General features: G+C 58.8%; 1 protein-coding gene across 3 annotated transcripts; it reads right to left on the reverse strand.

Moving 5' to 3' along the window:
- TNKS1BP1 (tankyrase 1 binding protein 1) lies at positions 1 to 24,794 on the reverse strand. 3 transcript variants are annotated; one of them, XM_059142557.1, is made up of 13 exons: positions 24,651 to 24,794; positions 21,553 to 21,661; positions 19,893 to 20,526; positions 18,401 to 18,470; positions 12,720 to 14,210; positions 11,481 to 11,561; positions 8,694 to 10,825; positions 2,741 to 3,107; positions 2,365 to 2,515; positions 2,117 to 2,253; positions 1,186 to 1,343; positions 956 to 1,028; positions 1 to 468 (listed from the first exon to the last, which is right to left on the reverse strand). In XM_059142557.1, the coding sequence occupies exons 2-12, from the start codon at positions 21,644 to 21,646 to the stop codon at positions 968 to 970; spliced, it is 5,376 nt and encodes a 1,791-aa protein (XP_058998540.1). In that variant the 5' UTR covers positions 21,647 to 21,661; positions 24,651 to 24,794; the 3' UTR covers positions 1 to 468; positions 956 to 967. The 3 variants fall into 3 exon arrangements, with proteins under 3 accessions (XP_058998540.1, XP_058998549.1, XP_058998557.1); XM_059142566.1 differs by lacking the exon at positions 24,651 to 24,794 and adding an exon at positions 21,985 to 22,106; XM_059142574.1 differs by lacking the exon at positions 11,481 to 11,561.
- Between the last annotated feature and the right edge of the window lie 839 nt (positions 24,795 to 25,633).

Here is a 25,633-nt window from a genome sequence, read left to right on the forward strand (position 1 = left end):
ACCAATTCCCAAAAAACTTTATTGTTTCAAGTGACAAAATGTAATTGGTCTCTGTGGGGCACCTGGCAAGACAGAGGGAGGCCTGGGCTGGGGCTGGGGCTGGGGCTGGGCTCCGCCCATTACAAAAATCAAAGGCTTTTATAAAAAATGCTATAAATTGGTATCAAAAGAAAACCCGAGGGAGGCTGGAGGAGGAAGCAGAGAGGGAGGTGGGAAGAGAGCGAGGCAGGAGGGACCAAAACCTTCAACCACGAATGCCTGAATCTGGTCAGGAGGGAAGGGGGTGGGGGCGGGGGGAACGTTGGGAAGGGGGGGGGGTACAAAGTGCATAAATGTGCCTCCCCAGACGCTCCTCAGACGCGGAAGGGGACAGAGGCTGCAGCCTGGGGCCTGGTGGGGCTCCAGCCATCTCCTCGCCGGGGACCCCACAGGAATGGGCACTGCCTGAGACTGCCAGATGGGAAGGACCTGCAGGGGTGGGGGGGAAGAGGTCAGGAGGGGACACCATGGCGCACAGAGGACCCGCCTCAGCTTCGGCTTCCCAGGCCGGCTCCCCCAGCTGAGCTGAGGGGTAGGAGAGTCCCACGTGGGGCCCTTGAGCCTGGTTAGTACCTCAAGGGGTCCCAGACCAGAAGGACTGGCTGACCCCACTCGGGCCAGCCATGGAGCCAAGAGCACATGGGGACCGTCCTTGAGCCCAGGGAGGAAGGCAAGATGGAAGCCCGCCCTCCTCCTCGCCCATCCCAGCCCAGACAACACCTTGTTCTGTGGACAAAACCTAAGGGGAGCCAAGGGACCCACCAGTTCCTAGCGCTTAGCTCTACTGGCCCGCCTCAGAGAGAAAGGGGAACAGAAAAGGCCTAGAAGGTGGTACGGGGTCTCCTGAACCTTCCAGGTCAGGCCCTGCTCTCCCGTGAGCCCCAATCAGAGCCCAAGCCCAGGAACCCGCTCTTACCTCGAGGACTTCTCAGACCTTCTTCTTCTTCAGCTTCAGGGCTTGTAGCCAGTTGGGTGATGATCCTTCTGACCTAGATGACAAAGAGCAAAGGTCACAAGGCAAACCTCAGGAAAGGTGAACAAAGTGGGGAAGTGGTGGGGAGGGAAACCCGCCCTCCAACCGGAAGAAGCGCCAACTTCACACAGTTAACTGAGGCCCACCCACAGAGGCCAGTCGAGGTCACCTACCCTGAGGATTTCTCTGGCTTAGGAGGTAACGCAAGGGGCTTCCCCAGCCCAGGGACCTTGCAGGACTTGGAACGCTGCACCACGGGCTCCTTCTGGCTCGGCTTGCTCTCTGCAGGCTCCCCCTCCTCAGCCGAGCGGTTCCGGGGGCGCAGCTTAGCCTGGGAGATGAACCCAAGCACAGAGAGACATCAGAGGAACAAGCAGGAAGATTCCCAGAGGGCAAGGCCTTCTCCCAAGAGCACACCATCCCCAGAATCCAGCAGAGACCCCTCTGGAGTCCTTTTACCCAGATGGATGGGAAGTCACTTGAAAATAAGCCTCCAAGAGTTGAGCCACACTCGGCACAGAGCAGGTGCTCAGGTTGATTCTGCTACACTGAATTAAGACTACCTAAGCTGGACAAAGCCAGTGGTGAATTCCCAGCCCTGTGTCTGTTCACTCTGTTCCCTCTGCCGGAAACACCTCCCTGTCATCACCCCGCCATCCACAGCCAACTCCTACATATGCCTCAAAGCCAAGATCCAATAGTTCCATGAGGCCTTCTCCAATATACCCTCCCCTCCCACGCCATAGGACCATTAGGAAATAATCTCCCCTTCTCCGCCAACAGGCCTGGCCCTTATCTGTACCTCCCCAGTGATACCTAAGCACCTCCCCCACCCCCACCACAGCTAATCAGAGACATGGCTTCCCCACCCCCGGCTGCCCTCCGCCCCACATGAAGCTCTAAGACACAAGGCTTTGTTACTCCTTCCATCCCACTAAGCACACAGCACAGGCCAGCAGGCCCCTCAGTGAGAGCAAAATGACAGGAGGAATGGGAAGAGCGGCCCACGCGATGGAGGGATGGGTGGAGAAATGGACAGACAGAAAAAATGCTGGACGCAAGGTGGCTGGCGGCTGATGTGCTGGCTGAAGGACCAGATGCTACCTTTAGGGCTGATGGACTCAGGCCAGGGAAGAGGTTGACTTTCAGCCCCTTGGTGCCCAAGGACATCCGCGTCCGGCGGTTCTGAGGCTCCTCCACCACCTCCTCGTCTGAAGACGGCACCCGAGTAGCTCGTGGCTCTGCAAGGGCCCAGAGAGGAGGCTCAGCACAGAAAGCAAGCCCCACCAGCCCTCCCCTGCACGGCCCCCAGACAGCACCATGGACATCACCCAACAGCACAGGGGCCCTACCCGTAGAGTCCTGGAACAGGCGCGCATCTGAGTCTGCTGCCTCGGACAGGCCCAGGGTGCCCCCCGGCCGGATGGCCGGGGCCCGGTGTCCTCGCTTGCGCCCCAGGTTGGCGCGGCTCCGGTACATGGCACTGTCAAGGATCTCGGTGTCCTGCTCGGGACAACAGCAACATCACCGCCATTGCCGTCTTGTGGCCCTGCCCCATCCCGCAGGAGCCCTCAACAGCAGCGGGCTGCCTGGAACGCCCTGTTCACAGGACTTACTTCCTGCCTGCCTCCCGATGGACACGGCAGGGCCAAGGGCCGAGGCTCCCGCTACATCACCCACAGGAGCCCCAACAGCCCAACGACTGGCCTGGGCTCTCCCTGCACTGACCTCAATGAAGGAGAAGTCCTGACTCGGAGAGCGGGGAGGAGGGCCTTGGGGGGGCCGCCGAGGGGGCCGTGTCGGACCCTGCTCGCCCTGCCCGACCCCTGAAGGACTCCAGGTGCCATCCACCTCTTCTGTCTGGCTGGCTTCACCATCCGGCTGCGGCCTCCAGGAAGGCAGTGGGTCCCCACTAGGCTCCGGGGGCTCCCCTTGGTCAGCACCTGCTGTGGCTCCTTCTTCTTCCAACAGGCCCCTGAGGCCCAAGGCTGCTGACTCCCTACGGGCTGCTGCCCTGGAGCTGCTGGCAGCCAGCATCTCTTCCAGCAGGCCCTGGGAGCCAGAGGGTGGGGAGCGGGCCGGGCACCCGCCAGGACTGCAAAAGAGACCGACCAGAGCACAAGGTCACCCGTGAAGCCCCATCTCTCTCCCGCAAAGTCCACTCCACCATACCCGTGCTCCCCCCCACCCACCGCTTTCCCCACACTTTCCCTCTCCCGCATTTCCAGGCTTTCCCAAACTCCTTCCTGAAGGACATAGTCAGGGCCCAGTACAGCACAGCACGGAGGGAACAAGGTAGGCAGCCTGGCAGGTTGAAATCCCAGGTCCGCCACTTACTGAGGCTTTGGATGAGTCCCTTCACCTACCAAAGCCTTGGGGTCCTCTAACTCTAGAGTCGCTGGGAAATGGAATGGGAACCAAAGCGCAAACCCCAGTGTCCAGCCCCCCAGCGCGTACCCATCACTGACAGCAACTGTTACCACTGCTACACCGTTACGGGGCTGCTGGGGGCTGCCATCAATGGTCCCCTTCTAGGGGCACCTTCCCCGGGTGCTCACCCTCCCCGGGATGAGCCAGATACTGGCCCATCTGGCCACGCAAGCTCTTGGGCCTTCGGCCCCCACAGCAGCCCTCCCCATGCCCCAGGCTCATGAAAGAGCCAGGGACTCCCAAACATGCTGGGCCTTCACAGACCGCCGTGTGTGTGGACAAGCTGTTCCTGCGCCTGGAAAGCTCCCACACTGCCCCTCCACTCACTCTCCCTGCAGCTTAGTTCCTCTTCGGAAGCTGGCCCGCCCCCCTCTGGCCCACTCCCCTCTGCAGCCCTGCATGCCCTCCGCTCCCACCTGGACCAGCCCCTTCCTCAGAGCCTGTCTGTGAGTAGCTCAAGGGCAAAGACAGGCCCCTTCTGCCTTTGTGCCCCCAGCACCTGCATCCAGGGCCTGGCCAGGAGGAGCGAGACTAAGCAAATGTTTGCACACTGAGAGGCTGGGCCACCATGCACCTCAACAGAGCCTGTGCATCTCCTGCCCGCTGGTCCCTCAAACACGACACGAACATACACGGCACAGCACACACACTACTCGCACGCCTCACACCACGAGCTGGTGTGCTGGCGGGCCACCACCCCTGAAGTAGGGACACACCCTGCACACACTCACCATACACCTCCCTCACGGACCCAGTAGGACCCTGCTCCCACAGCAGAGCAGAGCCCCCCCACCCCCACCCCCACACACACACACTGATGCTGCGCAGGGCAGCAGGTTGGCGGGCGTGGGAAAGGCTGGCAAGGCCAGGGCCCGGAAGCCAGGCCTTCGAGAGTTGCCAAAGGGACTGGAAGGGGAGGGGAGTCGGGCAGGTGAGTCAGTAGCGGGCGGAAGGGGGGAGGGCAGGAGAGAACATGTGTCAGTCTGTCCTTCCACAAGCTGCTGACAGATGGAAATGAAAGCGCTCTGGGTAGGGAGGGAGGAGGCGGAGGTGGCAGCAAGGCAGCCGTACGGAGCAGCCCTGGACAGGGGCCAACGCCAGCTCACCCTGCAGCTTAAAATCAGGGAGACCGGAGGGAGGGGGCAGGGGCGGCACCCCCACCCAGCCCACGGCCTCTCCCTGGGGTGGGGCAGACACAATGCCGAGGGCTGGCCTGCAGAGTTTAAGGGGATGTGAAACGGCGGATGGGTGGATGGAAAGATCCACACCCGGAGCAAGCTGGGCTCCCAGCCACGTGGGCAGAGGGCAACCGATGAGCTCAGTGGGCCCCGGGGGGGGGGGGGGCACTATGAAGGGGGGAGGGTGGGAAGGGCACTGGGGAATGTGGCGTGCATCGCCCCTGCTGGTGGGGCTCAACCCCAGCTCGGGAGAGCTTGCCGGCCTCTGAGCTCCCAGAACACCTATAAGCTGAACTCCTCCCCGGCAGGGAGGCAGGAGAGCAGCACCCTCAGGAACCTGTGCTGGGTGCGGCCACGGGCACAGATGTGGGCTCCGTGTACTTGTCCACTCCGAACCTCAGCAACTTCCCTGGCAAAATGGGGACCATAAAAGACTCATTCTTCACTGAGTCTGTTGGCAACAAGCTGGAAATGTGTGCCCAGCACACCCATTAGCACCGTGCTACATTTTTTGTAAGTTTTCAGGATAATCGGGGCACCTGGGTGGCTCAGTCAGTGGAGTCCGACTCTTAATTTTGGCTCAGGTCAGGATCTTGGGGGTCCTAGGATGGAGCCCCACGTCCAGTTCCACACTCAGCAGGGAGTGTGCTTGAGGATTTTCTCTCTCCCTCTGCCCCTCCCCCATTCGTGCCCACACACACTCTTTCTCTAAATAAATAAATCTTTTTTTTCCTCGCTCTAATCTGTTTTTAAAAAAATAGTCATTGGACGCCTGGGTGGCTCAGTGGGTTAAGCCTCTGCCTTCAGCTCAGGTCGTGATCCCAGGGTCCTGGGATTGAGCCCCGCATCGGGCTCTATGCTGGGCAGGGAGCCTGCCTCCCCGCTCTCTCTGCCTACTTGTGATCTCTGTCAAGTAAATAAATAAAAACCTTAAAAATCATCATCACCATCATCATCATCATCCCCACCACAGGTTCCTGGCCTGGGGACTTGCCCTGTCTTGCACCATCTACACCCCTCACCCATCTGGACTTAGGGTCTCCTGAGGGTCAGGACTTGAGCCAAGCCCACCCCACCCCACTGCCATTCCAGGGACAGAGCTGGGGAAGGGTGTGAAGCAGATGTGCACACAATCAGCTTGCCGATACTCAAGGCTCCAAGACCCAAAATGAGGGAGGCTTAGGCCTACGGCTGGAATGATGTGCCTGAAGGGGCAGCAGCTGGCCTGGACCAAGAGACACAGGAAATGTGCCCGGAGAGATGACAGCAAAGCTGGGGCCCGAGGGAACATGAAGGAGCCTGTAATCCCCAGCTGCGGACCTTGTGCAAGACACACTGCCTCCCTGAGCCTCAGTTTCCCCACCCATGAAATAAGGGGGCTGGCCTCAACCTCTGTGGAAATTCCACAAAGACCCCAAAATGACTGAGAGGTCCCCACATCACGGGGGCCCAGAGGAGGGGGTAGAAGATGACCAGGAGGCCATAGAGAGGAGAGGTCAGTCCATGAGCTCTCGGGTGAACGAAGAGAGCAACTCCCACGAGGAAAAGGTGGCCCTAGACACAAAGAAGGAGCCTGAGCTCTCCCCAGGACCCACCCACCCCTATGCTGTCCTTATCACAACTATGCTGGACAGCATTCCAGCCAAGGACCGCCTGCCATCAGGGATACCTTTGTCCTACAGAGATGTGACCAAAATGTCCCCATGGGCTTCACTTTATGGACAGCTCGGATCCATGCAAATTGGCCAAACACATACAATTACAAGTAGCAAGGATTTTTTTTCTTTTGGGCGATCACCACATGCCAGGCAGGTTTCTAATGCTTTATGTGTGTCTGCAACTCTTAACCCTGTGAGTAGGGGTAGTAAATTACTCCCGAGATACAGACAAGAAATAGGAGTCCCTGAGAAAGAGAAGGAACTTGCGCAAGGTCACAGAAGTGGTGGCTGAATCAGGACCCAAACCTGGCAGATGGACCTAAACCCAGACTACTCTGAGCTATCCTCAAGGACCTCCCCAGGGGAACCTCCAAAATTTCCTATCAAGAGCAATTTTCCAGGGTGTAGAATTTCCCTAAGTCAGATGCCCAGAACACCAGCTCCTTGGATATTAGTCAAATAAATCTGGTAAACCTTGCCCTAGAGAAAGGTCAACAGGTTTCCTTAGTCCTGTGCTTTCACCTGCCAGCACGTGCTCATGCACAAACACTCGAGGTCTCCTACGTGGCCAGAGTCCGGAGCCTTCCCCAGACTGACCACACAGAAACCAAGAGCGTCTTAAAGGCAGGCTGGAGACAAGCTCTGTAGGCTGAGCGCTGAGGACTCCTCCACTCCTAAACTTCTTGCTCTTCCCCAAGCCGGTCCAGCGGCCTCCTGGAAGCCCCCACCCCGGTCCTGAACAAAGGGAAAGATACTCCTGCTCTCTTGTTCTCAAGGGCCACCCAAGCAGAGGGAAAAGGCAGACCAAGGGGTCCCACTCCTTGGCAGTCTAAGACTCTCGAGCACTGTGACCACACCGGACAGCGTTTAGGACGCTGCAGCCAGAAAGCAGGCTCCGTGACCTTAAGCAGGTCACACCCCTTGTCTAAGTGCAGACTGGAGATGGTAAAAATCCCTTTCCACAGCACGGGGCAGCTGAGAAGGCCAACGAGGTAAGGGAGGCAGCAGAGCAGTGGGCCCAGCAGAGCAGGGTCCCGGGCGCTAGGAATGGGAAAGCTTCCTGAGGCTAACGTCACAAAGTGAGGCTCAGAGACGTCCAGGAACTCGTCCAAGATCCCAGGAGCCTCCGGGCTCCCCATCCTGTGAACCCGCAGCCTTCGGCATGTCCCTGCACTCTGCCTGCCTTCCTCTCTCTCGCTCCTTCTCCTCGCCCAAAGCCTCTCCCAACCCATTGGCTGACACCCCCCACCATTCCCTCTAGACCCTTCCGGGTCCCTTCCACCCCCCTGCCACTACCATCAGCTCCTTCCACTCGCCACACGGCCCCCACTCAACGCCTCCCTTTCCCCTCTCCCTCAACTGCCCAGTGAGAAGCTCTAGCTGCTGCTTCTTCTTTTTCTTCTTTTTTTTAATTTTATTTATTTGACAAACAGAGATCACAAGTAGTCAGAAAGGCAGGCAGAGAGAGAGTGGGGGAAGCAGGCTCCCTGCTGAGCAGAGCGCCCCGATGTGGGGCTCAATCCCAGGACCCTGAGATCATGACCTGAGCTGAAGGCAGAGGCTTTAACACACTGAGCCACCCAGGCACCCGCTCTAGCTTCTTCTGAAAGTTTTAACTTTCTACCCAGTCAGGAGAATAACACCAAATCTCAACCAACAGGAAATGTTAACAGAACAGACGCAACGTCTTTCTAGCCCCCTTTCCAGGTGTGAGATCACCTCAGCTGGTTCCAGAACATAAAAATCCCTGAGACAGGCCATGGTTGGCTCATAAAACCACTAGTCTGTTCCTCTGGAAAGTTCCCTTTCAGTCACTCTGTGCACGGAGGCCAAGATCACGGGGTGGGGAGCCCTATGACCTTCAGGTTTTTAAACTGTTGCTCTTCTGGGCCTGAAGACAGGGCAGGCAAGAAGCACTAAGTTCCTAATCTCTGCAAGAAACAACAAGCGCCACTGTCCTCCACTCCTAACCTGGAGCGGCCCAGGCCAAGTGGACAGAGCCCAGTCCTCCTGCCGACGCCTGTGAAAGCATCCATGTTCCTGGCCCAGGAAACCCCTCGGCTTTGGGCCAAGAGACCTGCAGGACAGATGCTGTGCACAGTGATCGACCCCGAAGATGGGACCCACACCCTTCCAGCACAGTCGTGATACACAGCCACCAAGAAAGCCTAAAGCATGGGCAACAAACAACACCTCAAACATCACCACCTTCAAAACAAGAATCCACCTGTATGTGTATCACACTCCACTTAAAAAACATACAATTAGTAATCCACAGTCCAAAACATCTTAATTTTCCAAGCCCTACAAGTCCTTGGGGGAAAGCAGTTTCTTCCCTCCTGAAAAAGGCTGCACTGTTTCAGAGAGCTGCCACACCTCCCCCCACCCCCCACCCCAGGGATGGGGCTCCCTTACCTGGTTCCAAAGCCAGGGGCTTCTCCTGTCTCCATCCCAGGATCTTCAGGACAGGTCTCCAGGGAAGGAGTGGAGCGGCCTTCACCCTGGGTCTCTGGCCCACTTATTCCTCCAGGCCCCAGCTCTCTGGCCTCCAGGCCCGGGGACAAGGTGCTGTGGTCCCTGAGCCCTGGCTCTGGGCACTGGCTGACCTCTCCTACCCCATGCTCCCTGGCTTCACTTGGGGCCCCTGAAAGCTCCACGTCCCGGAGACCCAAGTCCTGGGTCCAGTCCATCTGGCCCACGCCACATCCCCGTGGGTCCCGAGAACCTCCAGACTCTAGGTCACATGGCACCTCCAAATTCCTTAGGCCCAGACTGCTGCCCCAGTCCACCTGGCCTGTCCCAAGCTCTCTGGGGCTACAGCCTGCCCCCGGGGCCATGCTCCTCAGGCTGAGGTCTGGTGTCCAGTCTGCCTGTCCCACTCCACGCTCCCTTGATTTAAGGAACTCTTCAGCCTCCACGCCCGACCAGTCGGTCTGTCCCACGCCACTCTCTCTGGCCTGGCTGGGGCTCCCTACCTCCCCGAGACCAGCCAGATCTCTGCCCCTCCCCCCGACATTGGAGGTCCAGTCCTTCTTCTCCCCGACCCCAATCACTCTGGGCTCCTCAGACCCTGCAGACTCCAAATGGCCAGCCAGGTCCACATCTCTCAGGCCCAGCTTGTCTGACCAGCCCATGTGTCCCACAGCTTCCTCCCTGACCTCACTCGAGCCCCCAGAGGCCACGCAGCTGGACACTTCCAAGTTCCTGAGGCCCAGCTGGTCGGTCCAGTCCACAGGCCCGGCCGGGGTCTTCTCCGGAGGTACAAAGGGGCCACCTGCAATCTGGCCAGAAGGGCTGAGGACAGCACCGCCCGCCCGGTCATCACCGATGATGCCGAACTGGAGGCCTCTCTCAGAGGCCTCCACGCAGAAGTCGCCGCTCCAATCGCGCTGCCCGGGGCTGAAGGTGGCCTCCGGCTGGGGGACCACGCCACGGCTGAAGTTGTCTGCCCAGCCTCGCCGGCCCACCTCCCTGTCTTCCTGGCCGGCATCGGCCGGCCTCTGGCCCCCTGCCTCCTGGCCGGCACCGCCACCATGCCAGCTGCTCTGGTCTCTCTGTCCCCGTGCCCCGTCCTGGGACTGGGAGGTGCTGGGGCCAAAGAGGCTCCCTGACTCTCTCTCTTCAGGCTGGCTTGCCTCCCTGCTGCTCTCACCCGGACCGTCTCCGCCACTCGGGACCTTCTTCTCAAACTCCTCGTCCTGCTGCTGGGCTTCTTCGGGGCTGAAGCCGGCACTCAGGGCTCTCATCCCGAAGCCTCGGTCCTGGGCGCTGCCACTGCTGTAGTCCCTCATCCAGGCGCTCTTCCCGAAATCCTGATCCGGCTGCTCTGCACCCCGGCTGCTAAAGGTGCCGAGTGAAGAATTTCTCTTCCCAAACTCCTGGTCCTGTCCGTCTGCATCCCGGCTGCTGTACCTGCCAACATGGTCCTGCCCGTCTGCATCCTGGCTGCCGTACCTGCCGACATGGTCCTTCTTCCCCAACTTCTGGCTCTGCTCATCTACATCCTGGCTGCCATAAGCACCCAGAGAGTCTCTCTTCCCAAATTCCCAGTCCTGAAGGCATCCATCCCGACTGCTGTAAGCACCCAGTGAGTCTCTCTTCCCAAATTCCTGGTCTTGGAGCTCCGCGTCCCGGCTGGAGTAAGTGCCCTGGGAATCCCGCTTTCTGAACTCCCAGTCCTGAACATCTGCCTCCTGACTCTGCTGAGCACCAAGCTGGGCTGGTGTTCCGATCACCCGGTCCTGGACGGAAAGGCCCCCCGGGGCAGACACTCCACTCCCATCCTGGCTGGCAACCTCAACGTCCTCCTGGCCAAGGCCACACCTGTTGGCCCACTCCCTGGCACTCCCTTCCCCTGCTGCTTGCCCACCCTTGCTAGTCCAGTCTCCCTCTCCAAGGCCTGGGTCCCCTCGAGGGCTTGAACTCCCAAGGCCGTAGTTCTGAGAAGTGTCCTGGGACCAGCTGGAAGGACTAAAACTGCTCGGAGGTGGGTCTGCCGCAATCCCAAATTCACTCTGCAGATCCTTCTGGGCCCAGCCAAGAAGTCCCTAGAAATCAGGGGGAAAAAAAGACACAAAACGATGCTTAGAGTCCATCATAGTGGGAGTCCAGAATGAGACTCCTCACTGCCCAGTGTCTGAAAGCCCCACTCTGGCAACAGAAAGCCTGGGTTTAGATCCCAGCTGTGTGACCTTGGGCAAAACACTTCACCACTCTGGGCCTCAGGGTCCTCACCCTTGAATGGGAAGAATTCCTACTGCATGGAGTGGTTTGGGAGAATTAAACAAGATGGTTTAAATCAAACCTCCGCATAGTGCCAGGCTTGAAAGGGGCACCCAATAAGAACAATCAATGATCCCATGGTCATGTTTACAGCCCTTGGGCAACACTCAGCTAACTGCCAAGAGAAAGGCAGCTTAGAGTGGTCTTCACAGGGCTGTGAAAGGCGTCTGCTTTCTATTAGAAGCAATCAAGACTCAAAGGCCCTCCACAACCTCCTTTCCATGGAACAGTCTGACTCCGCCCCTGGCCCTACTCACCCCTTCCTCCCTATGAAAAGCGCCCTTCTGCCTAGCCCTTCCCAGAAAGACCTCCTAACCTTCGCCTCATCCCTGGAGAAGACAGGAGGGGACAGCCTCTGCCATGGGAGAAGAGCCAGCCCAGGGCTCCCTGCACGCCCCCGCACCCCCTACCCCGACTCACTCCTTCAGGTGGGGGAGCCCTGGGCTCCGGACCACGGAGCCGGCCAGCCTCATCCCTCAGCGCCGCATTGGCTAACAGCCTCTCCAACACAGACATGCTGGGCTCCCGCTCCCCAATCCCGGCCATGGCCCCTACCCCCAGCCCGCCCCGGGCTGCTGGGTGCGGCTGGGTGTAGGGACAGGGCTGGGCCGCTCCCCTCGCCCGGACCTGTCCAACGACTCTGGCTCCCGCTGGCGCGGGCCCCCGCTCCCTCCACGGCAGCTGCCGCTCTGGCAGCCCCGCCCAAAAGCTAGTTGAGTCACCCAGAGCCCGGGACGGACACACCTCCCAGGAGCCAGCCGGGTCTTAACTCCTTCCTGCTCCTCCTCCACCTCTCCGCCCCTACCCCTAGAGGCAGCCTGGCTCCGCCTTGCTTCCAGCCCCGCCCCTACTGGCCCTGGCTGGCCTTGAAAAAGGCATTTCAAAAAACCACCTGGACCCTAGCCCTTGAATTCACAGCAGCCTGGCAGGGGAAAGGGCAGTGGCCAGAGAACTGGCCCTCTAACCGCCGCCCAGCCACCAACTCACTGGGTAATCCCGCACGAGGTTCCGCCTCCTCTGGGCCTGCGCTTCCTGCCTATTAGGCCAGTCTTGAGCTCAAGGATAGGGGCATTCTTAAAGCCAACACTTCCTAGACACTCATGACGAACTCTGTGCCGTTCTTAGTGTTTACGGCTTCTCTAGTCTTTGCCACGTGAGGGAGAGTTCATCGTCATCACCCCCATTTTACGGACACAGAAACCAAAGCACAGAAAAGTAACTCATTCAAGGTCACATGAAGGCAAAGAGCAGGAAACCCAGACAGTCTGGTTCCAGAGCCCGCACACTAAAGGTCTGTGCTAGGTTGCCTTCCACAGTCCCATCGGTAAAGCCAGACTGAACACTCAGTGTGGGTCAAGCACTGGGCGCTTTCCACATCTTGTTCTACCTGTGGTCCAATCCTAAAAAGCAAATGCTCTTATCATAAAAGGTCTCTGAAGCTCAGAAGTTAAGGCACGTTAGCAGGACAGCTCCCACGGGCCCACAGCCTCTGGTCCCCCCGGCTCCGCCAGTGAGGCTGGGAGGGACACAGCCCTAGGGGCCTGCCTCATGGTCATATCCCAGCTCTTGACTCACAAAATCCACACACTGGAAGAAAGCCCACCCAAGCCCTGGCTTCCACCCCAAGGCCCCCCGCCCTCCCTGTGCCCCCGTCCTCACCTCGGAGCAGGTTGCCGGGGTCTCAGATCCAGCTCCCCGCCTTGCGCTGCCCGCACTAGGTGGTGGCGAGGCCAGGAGCTCATCCAGCCAGCGGGAGCTGCTGTCAGGGCCTGCAGGCTCGGGGGACACACTACAGGGGTCTCGACCTTCTGTCCTAGATTGGGTGGCTTCAGCCTGGACCAAGGTCATGGCCTCCTCAGCAGGCAATGCCTGCTGGGGGTCCGGGGTGTCAACAAAGAGGACACAGGGCTGGTCGGGGGGTGCTGGCTGCTGTTGCCCCAGGACCGGCTCCAGGACGGGCAGAGCAGCCCCCCTGGTGGCCAGAGGGAGCACGGACTCCTGTCCAGCCAGGGGCTCCCGCTCCTCATACCTTTCCTCTGCCTGCAACAAGGCCACTCCAAGTGTGCCCCCTGGTGTTGGCAAGGGCTTGAGGGGAACTGGGGACTGTGGCTGACTCTCCCCATCCGCCTTCTGGGTTGGGGAGATGCCCGGATCATCCACCTGCACCCAGGAACCAGGCCTTCCTGGCCCCTCTGGAGCTGACTGGGACCCTCGCCCCTGCTGGGACACCCCTTCCTCTCTGCTGGATGTAGCCCAGTCACCAGCCTCGGCAGCCTCGGCGGCCTCAGTGGCTTCAGTGATGGGGGAGGGAGGTGGGGAGTCCAGACGCCACACCCCTAGCCCTGAAGGCCGCGTAGGGAAGGTCCATTCAAAGGACTGTGACAAGCTCCAGTTGGACTCTGTCCCACTCCCAAAGGGACGATCCAGGGCAGACTGGCTCCCCTGGGATTGGGGCAGGGCAGCCAGTGAGCCCCCCAGCTTCTCCTGATCTTGGCCGGGAGGTCGGAGCACGCCTTCAGAAAATCGGCGCTGGGCCAGGCCGATGGGACGGTCTAGGTCACCCTGGGCCACCACATTCCCAGATGGAAACGTCCGAGGAAGATCTAGCAACTCACCCCCCTCCATCAGGGCCTGGGCAGAGGTAGCTGGGGGCTGCTCCGGGCCCGAGACCTTCTCAAAGGCTGGACTGCCAGGTGTGGGGGCCTCTGGGGCTTTCACTACAGGGAGCCCTGAGCTTGGGGGGCAGCAGGAGCTCTGACCCTCATCGGACAGGGTTACAGTTGGGGATGCTGGGGTCACAGGGAGGCAGGGGGAGGGCCCAGAAACCACAGGTCTCTGGGCTTCTGGAAGCTGAGAGTGGCAGGGCAAGCTCTCATCAGGTGAGTGAAGTTGGGGAGACCCCTCCTGGGGTAAGTGAAGTTGGGGAGACCCCTCCTGGGGTGAGTGAAGTCGGGGAGACCCCTCCTTGGGTGAGTGAAGTTGGGGAGACCCCTCCTTGGGTGAGTGAGGTCGGGGAGACCCCTCATCAGGTGAGCGAGGTCGGGGAGACCCAGGGGCTAGGCCTGAGACTTCAGCGGGGAGGCCTGAACTGGTGGAACCTCCTTTCTCTGAGGCAGGACCTGGACTCGAGGGATCCCAGGACTTGGAGATCTGCAAGAGAAAGGTCAAGAGTCATTACTCACTGCCCAGCTGGGGAGGAGGCCCCTGCCAGCCCCACAAAGACCCCAGGTCAGCTGCTTTCTCGCACTCTCACTCCACAGACCAGAGAAGGAAGGCGGGCTTCTCAGGACAGCTAGGCAAGATGCCAAAAATGATTTACAGTATCTTGTGCTTCTAAGATTCACAAACCCACCCCAGGCCCTCTCGCCAGAAAACATGCATAGCCTCACTCCTACCATATTCCAAGTGGTTCCTATCTTTCCTCCCAACCCACCCCAGAGCTCATCTCAGGATCAAAGGTCTGTGGTCCACGGGTCCAAGGTCTGTGGTCCCCTGGCCTGACAAAGGGAGAGGGAAAATGGGGAATCTGCCATCTGGGCGGGCGGGGGTTTGCTCGAGCAGGTCTGCCAGCCCAGGGCAAGGCTAGACCACCAGCAGGGGGAGCAGCTACAGGGAGGCGTGTCCACAGGTCCCAGAAGTATCCACTACCCCAGGGGGCAGGCAGGCCTTCACTCGGGATTCAGGAAAAGGCACCAAGGGACATGAAAGCACAGGCCTTGGAGTCGCGGGCACTGCATCTCCTAAGCCGTACGCCCTGCCCACGGTGGTCACTGGGATCTCAGAGCCTCAGCTCTGCCCCTCTGTACGTTGGGGCTACAACATCCATCTCAAAGAATTAGGTCAGAATTAAATAAGATCTGTACACATGGCCTCTTGGGATAAAACTTACAGAAATAACAGAAGCTACAGGACAGAGGTCGGAAGAGGAGGAAGAGGCAGAGGGAGCCCCAAGCACCTGGCATTCCTGCATCCTAGTACTCCACCTGGCCTGTCCCTAGACAAGGAAGGAAGCTGTGCTGCTTTTGACCTTGGCCCTCCCCGGGGCTCACACTTCTCCTTCCACACTCTCCAATGCACTGTTTCCTCTCACATCCCTGACTCCGCCTGGGCAGGGGAAGGTCCTGCTTTCTTCTCAAGGCCCCTTCCAGTCCCTCCCCCATCTCCTCTCTACAAAACTCTGGATAGGGAGACATCTATCTGGTGGCTCAGCAGATTGAGTGTCCGACTGTTGATATCGGCTCAGGTCACGATCTCAGGGTCCTGGGACTGAGCCCGGCACAGGGCTCTGCGTTCAGTGGGGAGTCCGCTTGGGGTTCTCTCTCTCCCTCTCCTTCTGCCCCTCCCCGCCATGCTCTCTCCCTTCTCTAAAATAAATAAATCTTAAAGTAAAACAAGACAACAAAAAAACACCTCCAGTGTTGAACCGCGTGCTCCTAAACCCTACCACCCACACTCCCCCGCGCAGTGCCTCTTGCAGAGCCCTCGGTCCCAGATCACAGCCCCCCTCCCCCGCACTAGCCACCCATCATAATCCCGAGTGGCTTGAATGGCCACCCAGGCAACCCTTCAGCATCTGGGCTCTCTGTTCCTAGATCTCTTCTTGACTTTGTGACCCAGCCATCCGAGATCTCCACCTCCCTGCCCTGCAGCCACACCTGGGGCTGGACGGGCCTGGAGAAGGCTGAGCAAGCAGAAGGCTGGGTCTCACCACAGCCTGACCCTCACTCGAACCTCCAGGACCTCAGATGGGTCTCGAATGCCCAGCGGTCCCCCAACACTTCCCCTCCCCTGCCCACACTCCCAAGCAATGCTTCTGCCGTCCCCCCTCAGCTGGCAGCCCCCACACCTCACCGCCTGCACGTGAGCACAAGCACTTTCGTCCCCGTCTATGCTCGTGAGCTGTCCCTGTTCAGAGCTCTCCCTCCTGCGTCACAGATCTTTCCTTCTCTACCGACTCATTTCCATCAGCACACAAGCTGCTCTCATTTCTTCTGTCTTAAAAAACATAAACAGTCTTGACTTGACCTCTCTGTGAAGCTACCACCCAGTTTCCTGAATGTGCTGCCTACATTCATTAATCTATCTAGAGAGCTCCTCTCTCCCATTCTCTCTGGAACCCACTCCCAACAGTCTTTTCCCTTCACCATGCCAGCTCACGCTCTTGTCAAGGTCACCAGTGACCTCCCTGTAGCTAAATCCCATTCCTGGGGCTCACCTGCCTTGACCTGGCAGCAGCATCCAAAAGTGGATCACACCTTTGTCCAGCCCCAAAGCTGGGTGCTGGCTCCGTGTGACCTCTAGGGCTCCACCATCCCCGATCCCCTCCAGGTCTCCCTTGCTACGCCAGGGGCCAGGGCCCTCTGCCCTCTCTACCTCTCCTGCGCCCCTGGTGACCTTAACCTTCCTGGTGACCTTAGGCATCTTAACTGCCACCGGTATGCCAACAACTACCCAGCTGTCCCCGCCTCCACATTTCCATTTGGATGTCTAAGAGGGATCTCAAATCAGCAAATCCAGAAGCAAACTCCTCATGTCCCCCCATCCTGCTTCACCCTTCCCAGTCCCCGTCTCAGGGAATGGTAACCTGACCCTTCCACTGCACAGGGCAAATGCCCTGCCGTCATCTGGGACCCCACGCCAGCTCGCTCTCCTAGCAAGCCACCTGAAACCCCGTCCACATCACACCTCCCAACCCCACCAGAGTCGGCCCCCAGGGTCCAGCCACATCATCTCCCACCTGGATTATGCCCCAACTGGCCCTTGCTGTTGCTCTTAACTCCCTACTACCAATGCGACTCTTTACAACCAAGCCAGCAGCACGTCACTGCTCTCCTCCACAGCCCTCAATGGCTTCTTCCTCTCCCCAGAGCCCACGCCCTTCCAGTGTCTTGTGAGGTTCCAATCCATCTAACCTATCACCTGTCGCACCTCGCTAGCACACCACCGCTTCCTCTCTGACTATGATCCAGGCATCCTGGCTTCCCAGCCAGGAAGGTGCCAAGTCCCTTGAACCTGCAGTTCCCTCTGCCCAAGCACCCAGGCAGCTCACTCCCTTACCTTCGCGGCAAGGCCTCCCCGGTTACCCTCAGCCCAGAGCTCTCTGCCTCTACAGGTCTCCCACACTTGTCTGACACACAACATCTGCAGGTTCCCAGGGAGGCCTGTGCTCGTGTCTGCTTCCCTGCACTACAAGGTGAGCTCCCTGAGAGCAGGACAGTGTGATCCTTGTTCTCTGCTATGTGCCGGGCACCCAGCTCACGGCAGGTGCTCAGCAAACATTTGTTGGATGGACAAGAGAATGTGGTCAGGTTTCCATTGTGGGGGAGACGAAACAGCCTTTGACAAGCAAGGGCTCTGTGAGCAAGAAGAGATATCAGTTACTTAGGAAACCAGGCTGCGGGGCATCTGGCTGGCTCAGTCAGTTAAGCATCTGCCTTTGGCTCAGGTCATGACCCTGGGGTCCAGGGATCAAGCCCTGCATCTGGCTCCCTGTTCAGTGAAGAGTCAGTCTATTTCTCTCTCACCCTCTGCCCTTCTCATGCTTGCTCTCTCCCTCCTCCTCTCTCTCAAATAAACAAATCAAATCTTTTAAAGAAAAAAAAAAAGTAAAGTAGGGTGAACCCAACCACCCTCTCAGCACGCTGTGGGGAACAGTGGGGATGAAACAAGAAACCCCCTCTTCTAAACCCCAAGAAGGCAGCCCAGCCAGGGAGAACAGTGGAATCAGGGACCTCAGAGGCTGCTTCAGCCCACGGGCACCTAACCTTGGTGAGCTGTGGCATTGGCACACCTCACACGGGACCAGGAGCACCCACTAGCCGGAGTCATCACAACAACTAAGTCACCGATCCCGCGACACATCCGGGTAGACAGCTCATTACTTATGGATACTGTAACTGTTCGTAACAACCTGTCTTACGGCCTGAACCATACTTAACCACTGCAGTAATCGAGAACGCTGGCCTGGGAGTCAAGAAATCGGAGTCCCGGGGCCAGACCTGGGGCAAGCCACCTCCTCCATAGGCCTCAGTGTCCCCATCTAAACTACAATGAGCTTACACAAATGATCTCAGGTGACGCTTCTAGCTCTAAAATACTAGGATTCTGGGGCACCTGGGTGGCTCAGTCATCAAGCCTCTGCCTTCAGCTCAGGTCACGATTCCAGGGTCCTGGGATCGAATCCTGCATCAGCCCCCTGAGAGCCTGCTTCTCCCTCTCGCTCTCCTCCCCCTACTTGTATTCCCTTTCTAGCTGTCTCTCTCCGTCAGATAAATAAATAAAATCTTTAAAAAACACAAAACAATACTAAGATTCTGATTGGTAACAGGAGGCTAACTCACATCAGCAGGTGGGTCCGAGCTGGCTGGCTGAACTACGTCACCGTTGAAGGCCACGTCCAAAGGGGCATTCCTGTGAGGGAACAAGACAGGAAATGAAGGCACAGAATGGAGCAGCCCCTCATTGAGGACAAGGGGAGCGTGGATCGAGAATCTGCGTAAATGACTTTACCACCACCCAAAGTTAGCCCCCTGCCCCAGGCCGTTTATTAGTGAGCCCTACCCGGAATCATTGAAGACTGAAATGCTGTGCAGTTTCCCCAGAGAAAGTGCCCAGAGAGACAGTCCCCATTCCCTTCCCACACGTCCAGGGTTAAATGACCCCCACAACCCGCTCCTTCAGGAGAAGCACCCTGCATACCCAGAACCCTCATTGGTTCCCCGAAAGAGAACTCCTCCTGCCCCTAGCCCCTAAGGGGTTAACGCCCTCCTCCAGCCAGGGAGAGTGCAGCTGGTCCCAGCCACCCTGCCAATACTTCTTGAAGGATTGCAGGGGGAGGACGGGGAGTGGGGGGTGATTTTCCAAAGCTGAAGTTGTTCCTCTTAAGTTCTGCTTAAAGCAAGGAAGGGGAGAAAGCCAGAGAGCAGACCGGGGACAGGGGTGTGACCTCCCAGAAGCCTGGAACAAAGAAGGGGGAATTGGGGCCCCGACCGTCCAGGCAGGCTCTGGTGAGAGAAGGCTGGAGGGCAGGGCAGGGCCAGAGGCCTTCAGCTTGGGGCTCAGCCCACAACACAGCAGCCCTGCCCTTCAGAGCAGCAAGAGGCGGAGGGGAGCCTCTTCCTCCAATGCCCAGTGCCCACCACCCCAAGGGGCACCTCCCGGCCAGCCTTCCCTTCACACTGGCACCAACTCCAGAGAAGGGAAGCCTACACAACAGTCTATAACCCGGCCGTGACCTCTGCGCCTTGCCGCTCGCTGGCCAGGCATCACGGTGTGCTCACGTCTTATCTGTTCCGTCAGACTTCTGCTCACGAGCAGACTGGCCCCCGCTTCCCCCCCAACACACACACCAGCACCTGCATGCCCTTCCACCCACGGCGGGAGCCACACTTAAGACAACACGCTGTGGTCTCAAAGAGACCTAAATTCAAATCCAGTTCTGTCTTGTACGTGCTGAGGAACCCTGAAAAGTCACTTTAGAGACTCAGTTTCCACATCTCTAAAACAGGCCTAATGTTCTCTTTGCTAACTAGCGTGGCTGTCGATGAAATGAGGCAAAGTTCAACTCTCAGTATAAAAAGACCCAAAATAAACTGCCCTGTACTACACTTGAACTCCGCCGTGAACATTCATCCACTCTGTAAAAAGCAGTAAAGTCATAAAAGGAACATCTTTAACGATGAGGCCATCTACAGGGGGAATGTTTTGTGACTGAGACCAGGGTCCCGTCTGTGCTCATAGAACACTAACCTAACCTACACGTGAAGGTCACAGCCCCAGATAAGGCTACCCACGTGTCCCTCGTGGCCCTCCAGGCTGCCTCCCACCCCTTACCTCTCCTCAGGGGTCTTGTGGTGCTCTTCCTGGCACTCGCTGGGAGACTTTGCTGGCCCCTCCTGGGACCATCCCCTGGAGAGGGTCCCACGGTCCTCATCCCTGGGACCTGTGGCCACACTATAGGTCCTGGAGCCGTATCTCGAGCTGCCATCATGGTTAAAGGTGAGGCGGGAGCCCCAAAGGCGATCAGGACTGGCAGGGACCTCCTTCCGAGGCTGTTCCATCTTGGCCAGGATCTCTTCCACTGTGGTGGCTGCAAAGCGCTCCGAGGCTGGACGGAAGGGGGCAGGGGCCTTCCGCACACCTCCTGGGGCAGCACATCGGGCTGGGGGTGTCAAAGGGGGCACCTCTTCTTTCGCAGCCTCCTCTTTTCCGGTCTCCCGAGTGGCTTCTCCTCCAGTGGAGGCCTCGGTTGTAGGCCTTGGTGCAAAGGGAAGGGGACGCTTGCTGCCACCATAGGGCTGGGGTCCTGCCAGCATGTTCATCTTCCGGGCAGATGGCAGCTCAGCCAGCGGACCCCGGGGAGGCCGAGGCCCAACAGGCACCAGCAGGCTAGGCTTGGCAGGCAGGGCTGGCTTAGCAGGCAGGGCCCGGGGTTTGGGCTTGACAGGAGGTTTAGCCCGAGGATCACCTACCAAAAGGAAAGGGTTGGTTGGGGAGCTGTTAGAAGAACCAGGAAGCAGAACTTCATCTCCCACCCTAAGAACTCAGAAAGTTCACAACCTTCTAGGTGTAAGTCAAATGTCACCTACTCCAGGAAGCCTTTCCTGATTTTCCATACACATCTCAGAAGCATTTACTCCCGACTCCAAATTTCAAAAATGTTAGTCAATTCCCTTACAAGCTACAGCTACCTAAGGGCCCAGCTGGCATGTTTGTTCTCCTTGTACCCCATTTTGCACCCTTGCACGTGTTCTCAAATAAACAAATGAATGAACAAGAGCCAATAAACAGATGCCAGCCTGCCCACATCAAGCAGCCAGGCCGCCATGTCCCCAGTCCAGTGCTCTCCTCTGACAGATACTCTACTCTGCCACCACCCATAGTAAACGACACTCAGCTTCCCCACTCTGTCTCCCCACCAACCCCCTCACCAGAGTGCACACCCAGGCCACCTCCCTGCTGTCATCTGGTATGTGATCAGGAATGCAAACTTACTATTGACCTAAGCCAAACAGAAGTAAATCTGCTACAGGAAAAAAAACAAGACCAGAGACCTACCTTCTACATAAGGCATTTCAATGCCAAGTAAAAGACGTGGAATTACTCATGTCCACGGCCTTTCTCATAGAATCCTGTATCACACTCATTGGGTTCAGCCCAAGGAGTTTAGACAGAGCCAGGAGGCCTGGGTTCAAACCCTCCCCTAGATGCAGGCCATTTCTCCCCAAGACCTCACTGTCCTCCCCCGCTAAATACATGGTTTAACCCACCTGACCTCAAAGGTCAGTCTGCTCTCCTCTGCTGGGGACCTAGGATCGCAAACACTTCCGAAAGGTCTCATGAGGAGCGGACAACCTTCATAACTCATCCTGCATATCCTCAGCATGCCTCCTGCCCTCACTCCCCCAGCCCCTCCAAGACAGAGCTGGGGTTCAGCTGCTGCCCCTCCCACACTCCGCCCAGCCACCCCGCTCCACCCTGCACCCATAGGCACCTGGCTCCGAGCCAGCAGATACCAGCTCCTCCTCCATCTCCCGGGCCGGTGGGGAAGCCATGGCTGTGCCTTCCCTGAGAGCGGACACTTTCATCACATGCGGCAGAACCTGCATGAGAATTGGGGAGCAGAGAGGTTGTGAGCAGGGTGGCTGGAGACCCAGGAGGAGAGAGAGAGATTGAGAAGGCAAAGGGGCTGGGCACTGGCAGTCAGCTTAGCTGAGAGAAGTCTCTGACTTCTAGCAGAGACAGAGTGTGGGACAGGAAGCGGGAACTTCAGAGGGGGTTGGGGAAGGTCAAGGGAGGTCCCCAGCAGCTGTATCCTCCACTCTTCCCAGACTCCTCTCTAAACTCCAGGCTCCTAACCCCAAAGTCCTGGAGCTCCAGGGACCCGCCTGCTGCTCCCTCTGGCAAGCTAAGACACCCCACTTACCCAAGGAGCCGGCAGCCCTGCCTGAGGTATCTACTCAGGGGCAGAGCAAGAGGGCCATGAAGTCTGAGGTCTCTCCGTGAATCACCTCATGGGAGACGGGAAAAACCCGCTCCTCCCCAACCTGGGGCTCCGCCCCACCGCCTGCCTCCCTGCCTCCCCATTCCCCGCTCCCCCTCCTCCCCCTCCTGCAGCTGGGAGTGGTTCCCTCTCCCCCTCTTTCCCTCCTCCTTCCACATCCCTGCCCTACTCCGCCTTCCCTCCAAGCTGTCTCATCCAAACACGGAAAAATAAGGAATAAAAAGTAAACATCTGGAATACATTTTTTTTTTCCTTAATTTCTCAATCGCTTTGGCTTCAGCTTGGAATTTGATGAGGTAAAGCCAGGGCCTAGTCCTGTTGCCATAGCAATGGCCTCCCACTGGATTTCCAGAGCCTCGCCAAGAGGAAGGAGGAGCCGGCCCAGGCCTGGGCCGGGAGAATGGGACAGGACTTGAGAACATCCGGGGGGTGGGGTGGCTTGGGGGGGAAGCTCCCTGGGGTTCCCCCTTCTAGGCAGTCGGGGTGGGATAGCCACAGCCTACAAAATGGGGATACTGGGCATCACTTGCCAGCTCAGGGTTGGCCTGAGGGATTTGAAGGGGGACAGAAAAAGAAATTTTAAACCAAGCAACACAGCCCTATGGCAGGGACCCGACGGTGCCCCTTCTCTAAATCTGTATGTAGCAGGGGCTCTGTGGTCTCATACACCAGGATTCAAATGCTGAGTGGCCCTACCACTTTCCAGCTGGTGACCTTAGGCACACTGCTTACTTCTCTAAGCCTCAGTTTCCTTACGTGAGAAACGGTGTCCCTGAGGCTACTGGGAGGCCTCTGTGAGACAGTGCATACAAACAGCACAACGCGCCTAACCCGTAAAAAGTAGCCAGCAAATGCTGGCCAGTGTCAGCATGACTCCATTCAGTGTCACCAATGAGCTAAGATCCTTGGGAACTACCTACCTCCTCCTCTCCCCAGGCCACAGGCTGCCAGCATTCCGCACCGTTCCCTCACTCCTGCGGGCCCCAGTCTGGTCACCTGCTCCTCAGATACTCCACCACCTCCTCAGTTCCCATTCTGGCTCCATCCCACCCACAAGACCCCCCCCCCAACCCCCAGGCTCCAGAGACCTGCCCCTCTCATTCCAAAGCCAGGAGGAGGGTTCCCATCACCTGGTATGTACACAGCCCTAAGGACAACCCAAGCCTCTCCACCTGCAAGGGGAGTGTGCCTTCCTCAGCACCCACTCCTGCTGGCCTGGGGAGACTGTGCCAAATCCTGAGACAGGACCCCTGGGGCCCAGCCCTGGAAAACCCACCCACCCCTCACGTTTGACCCTGCCCAGCTTGCTTCTCAGACAGGAGAAACCGGGAAGAGGATAAAGAGAAACCCAGGACCGTCAATTCCTTGGTCAGCCAACTACAAGGGAGCACTGCTGGCTGTGGGTGGGTGATAACTGTGCAGAGCCAGTCCGAGCGTGCATGGGGGAGGGGCACACGCCAGGGGAAAAAAAAATTTTAAAAAACACAAGATTGTTTCCTTGTCCTTGAACATTATTTCAAGGGACATGGTGTGGGTGGTTAGAAATGGGGACAAATTGGTCCAGAACCGGAAAACCCTTTCACCTGGAGGCCTGCTGGGCACCTCTGCAGTATGAGGGGCTGCAGCAATGAAGTGGGGGGCTCAGTTTCTCCAGGTGAGAGGGGCTGCAGAAGCTCAGAAGCCCCAGCCGGGAAACCCAGGTGACCAAGGCGGTAGCCAAAAGCTGTAAAATCGCAGCAGCACTAAGCACTCCTGACCCCGAACAGTCAGGGGGAGACTAGCTGACCCCCCGGGAGCAAAGGCCGCCAGAGGAGCTGGGGAGAGGCTGGGCAGCAGCAAGCGGGGGGGGGGGGGGGGGGGGGGGCAGGGGCTCTGAGCGCCATCGGCGCAAACGGAGTCGCCCCTATGGACCCTTAGATCTCCGGCCGTTTCGGGGCCAGAGAGGTCGGCGGGGGCAGCACGTAAACTGCTAGAGGAGGGAGAGCCAACGGGAAGACGGAACAGCCCGAGGCTAGGGGCCGTCTGGAGGGGCCCAGTGGGGCGCTCTGGACACAGAGGGGACGCCGGCAGCCGAAGAGGAGGAGGAGAAAAGGGTGGAAGAGGAGGAGGAGGGGGCGGCGGCGGCAGAAGCGGAGGACCTGTGCGGTGGCTGTGAAGCAGCCGGCGAGCCGACGAGGGACTGGGGACGCGGACCCGGTGGGGGCGGACTGGGGTGGTTGGGGGCGTGCCGAGGGACCCGGGGGAGGGGGCAAGCGCGGGCCCGGGGAGGGGTAGGCGGGGGTCCCTCCAGCAGCTCCGCCCGCCCCCGGCCCCGCCTCAAGCCCTCGCCCCCTCCCCCCTTTCTTCTAGCTCGGCCAGCACGAGCTCCAGACCGTGCACCCTCCGCCCCCGCGCACACGCGCCAGCTCCCCCGCGACCCCAGCTCCCTCCGCGCCCCCGGCCCCTGCAAACTTTCCTGGTGACCCCCACCTCCACCTCAACCCGAGGTCCGGGCAGGATAGCTCCCACTCCTTCCATGCCTCTCCCGGCCGCCCCCATCCCGGACCCCGCCCCCTCCTTCGCCCTCCTGTCCGCCCCCGCGCACTCACGCGCTCCCCCGGGATCCGGCTCCGCTCGGCTCGGGCTCTGCGCCCCGACGCCAGTCCCCGCCGCTGCCGCTACAGCCGCTGCCGCCGCCGCCGTCACCGCGGGACCAAGCCACTGCGAGTCCCGGCGGGGCCCCGCCCATGACTCCGCCCATGACCACGCCCCCAGAGCTCCTTATGAATATCCATGAGCCGGTGGAAAACGGGAGTGGGAAGTCCAGGCAGAAGAAGCTGAGTCGTATGCAAATAGGCGCAGCCCCGGTACTCAATTATTTATGAGTCTTGCAAATAAGGGCCTGTCCCGGCCTCGGACCCAGGCGAAACTGACGCAACTCCGCGGCTCCTAACGCTCGGGCAAGATGGCCACCGAGACGACTGCCTAGAGAGGCTGCCTGAGGCCAGCCCGCTCGGGCTCGGCGGCCGGCACTGATTGCAGCACCATAGAGTCACGGCGAGAAAGAAGGTCACCGTGGGCGGACTGGAAGGCTTCCTGTGGCAAACACCTGAGAACGCACGCGACGTGGCCGCTCCACGTGTATGAGTTCCGACGTGGAGGCACCGTGAGGGCGCCTGGAAGCTCTGCTTCGCTAGCTGGTCCTCACTTATTTGTTATGTCCCCTTCCTGGACGTAAATTCCTCCCAATCCCCCACAACAAAAGCTTCGTCCACACTCCACACCTTTCCTGCACCCCCACCCGCCCCCCCCCCCCTCCAGGCTCGGGTTTCCATTGCCCCGCGCCGCAAGGAGGCTGGTCAATCCTGATTCCATTATCTCAATTCGTGCGAGACCCTTGACTCACAGGTGATTAAGGGCTGGGCCAGAAGCGGCCTCCCCTCAGCGTGGCTAATGGAGTGGAATTGTGATAGTGACTTCCTAATCAGATCAGCTCTCATTGCTAGCCTCTCAGGTGGCCCATCCCGGCAGAGAACTGTGAAAACCAATGCCCATCCAACCGGGAACAGAACAGGATGTACCTGGAGGCTGG

This window comes from Mustela lutreola, chromosome 1, assembly GCF_030435805.1.
Source record: "Mustela lutreola isolate mMusLut2 chromosome 1, mMusLut2.pri, whole genome shotgun sequence".
NCBI classification, from domain to species: Eukaryota; Metazoa; Chordata; class Mammalia; order Carnivora; family Mustelidae; genus Mustela; species Mustela lutreola.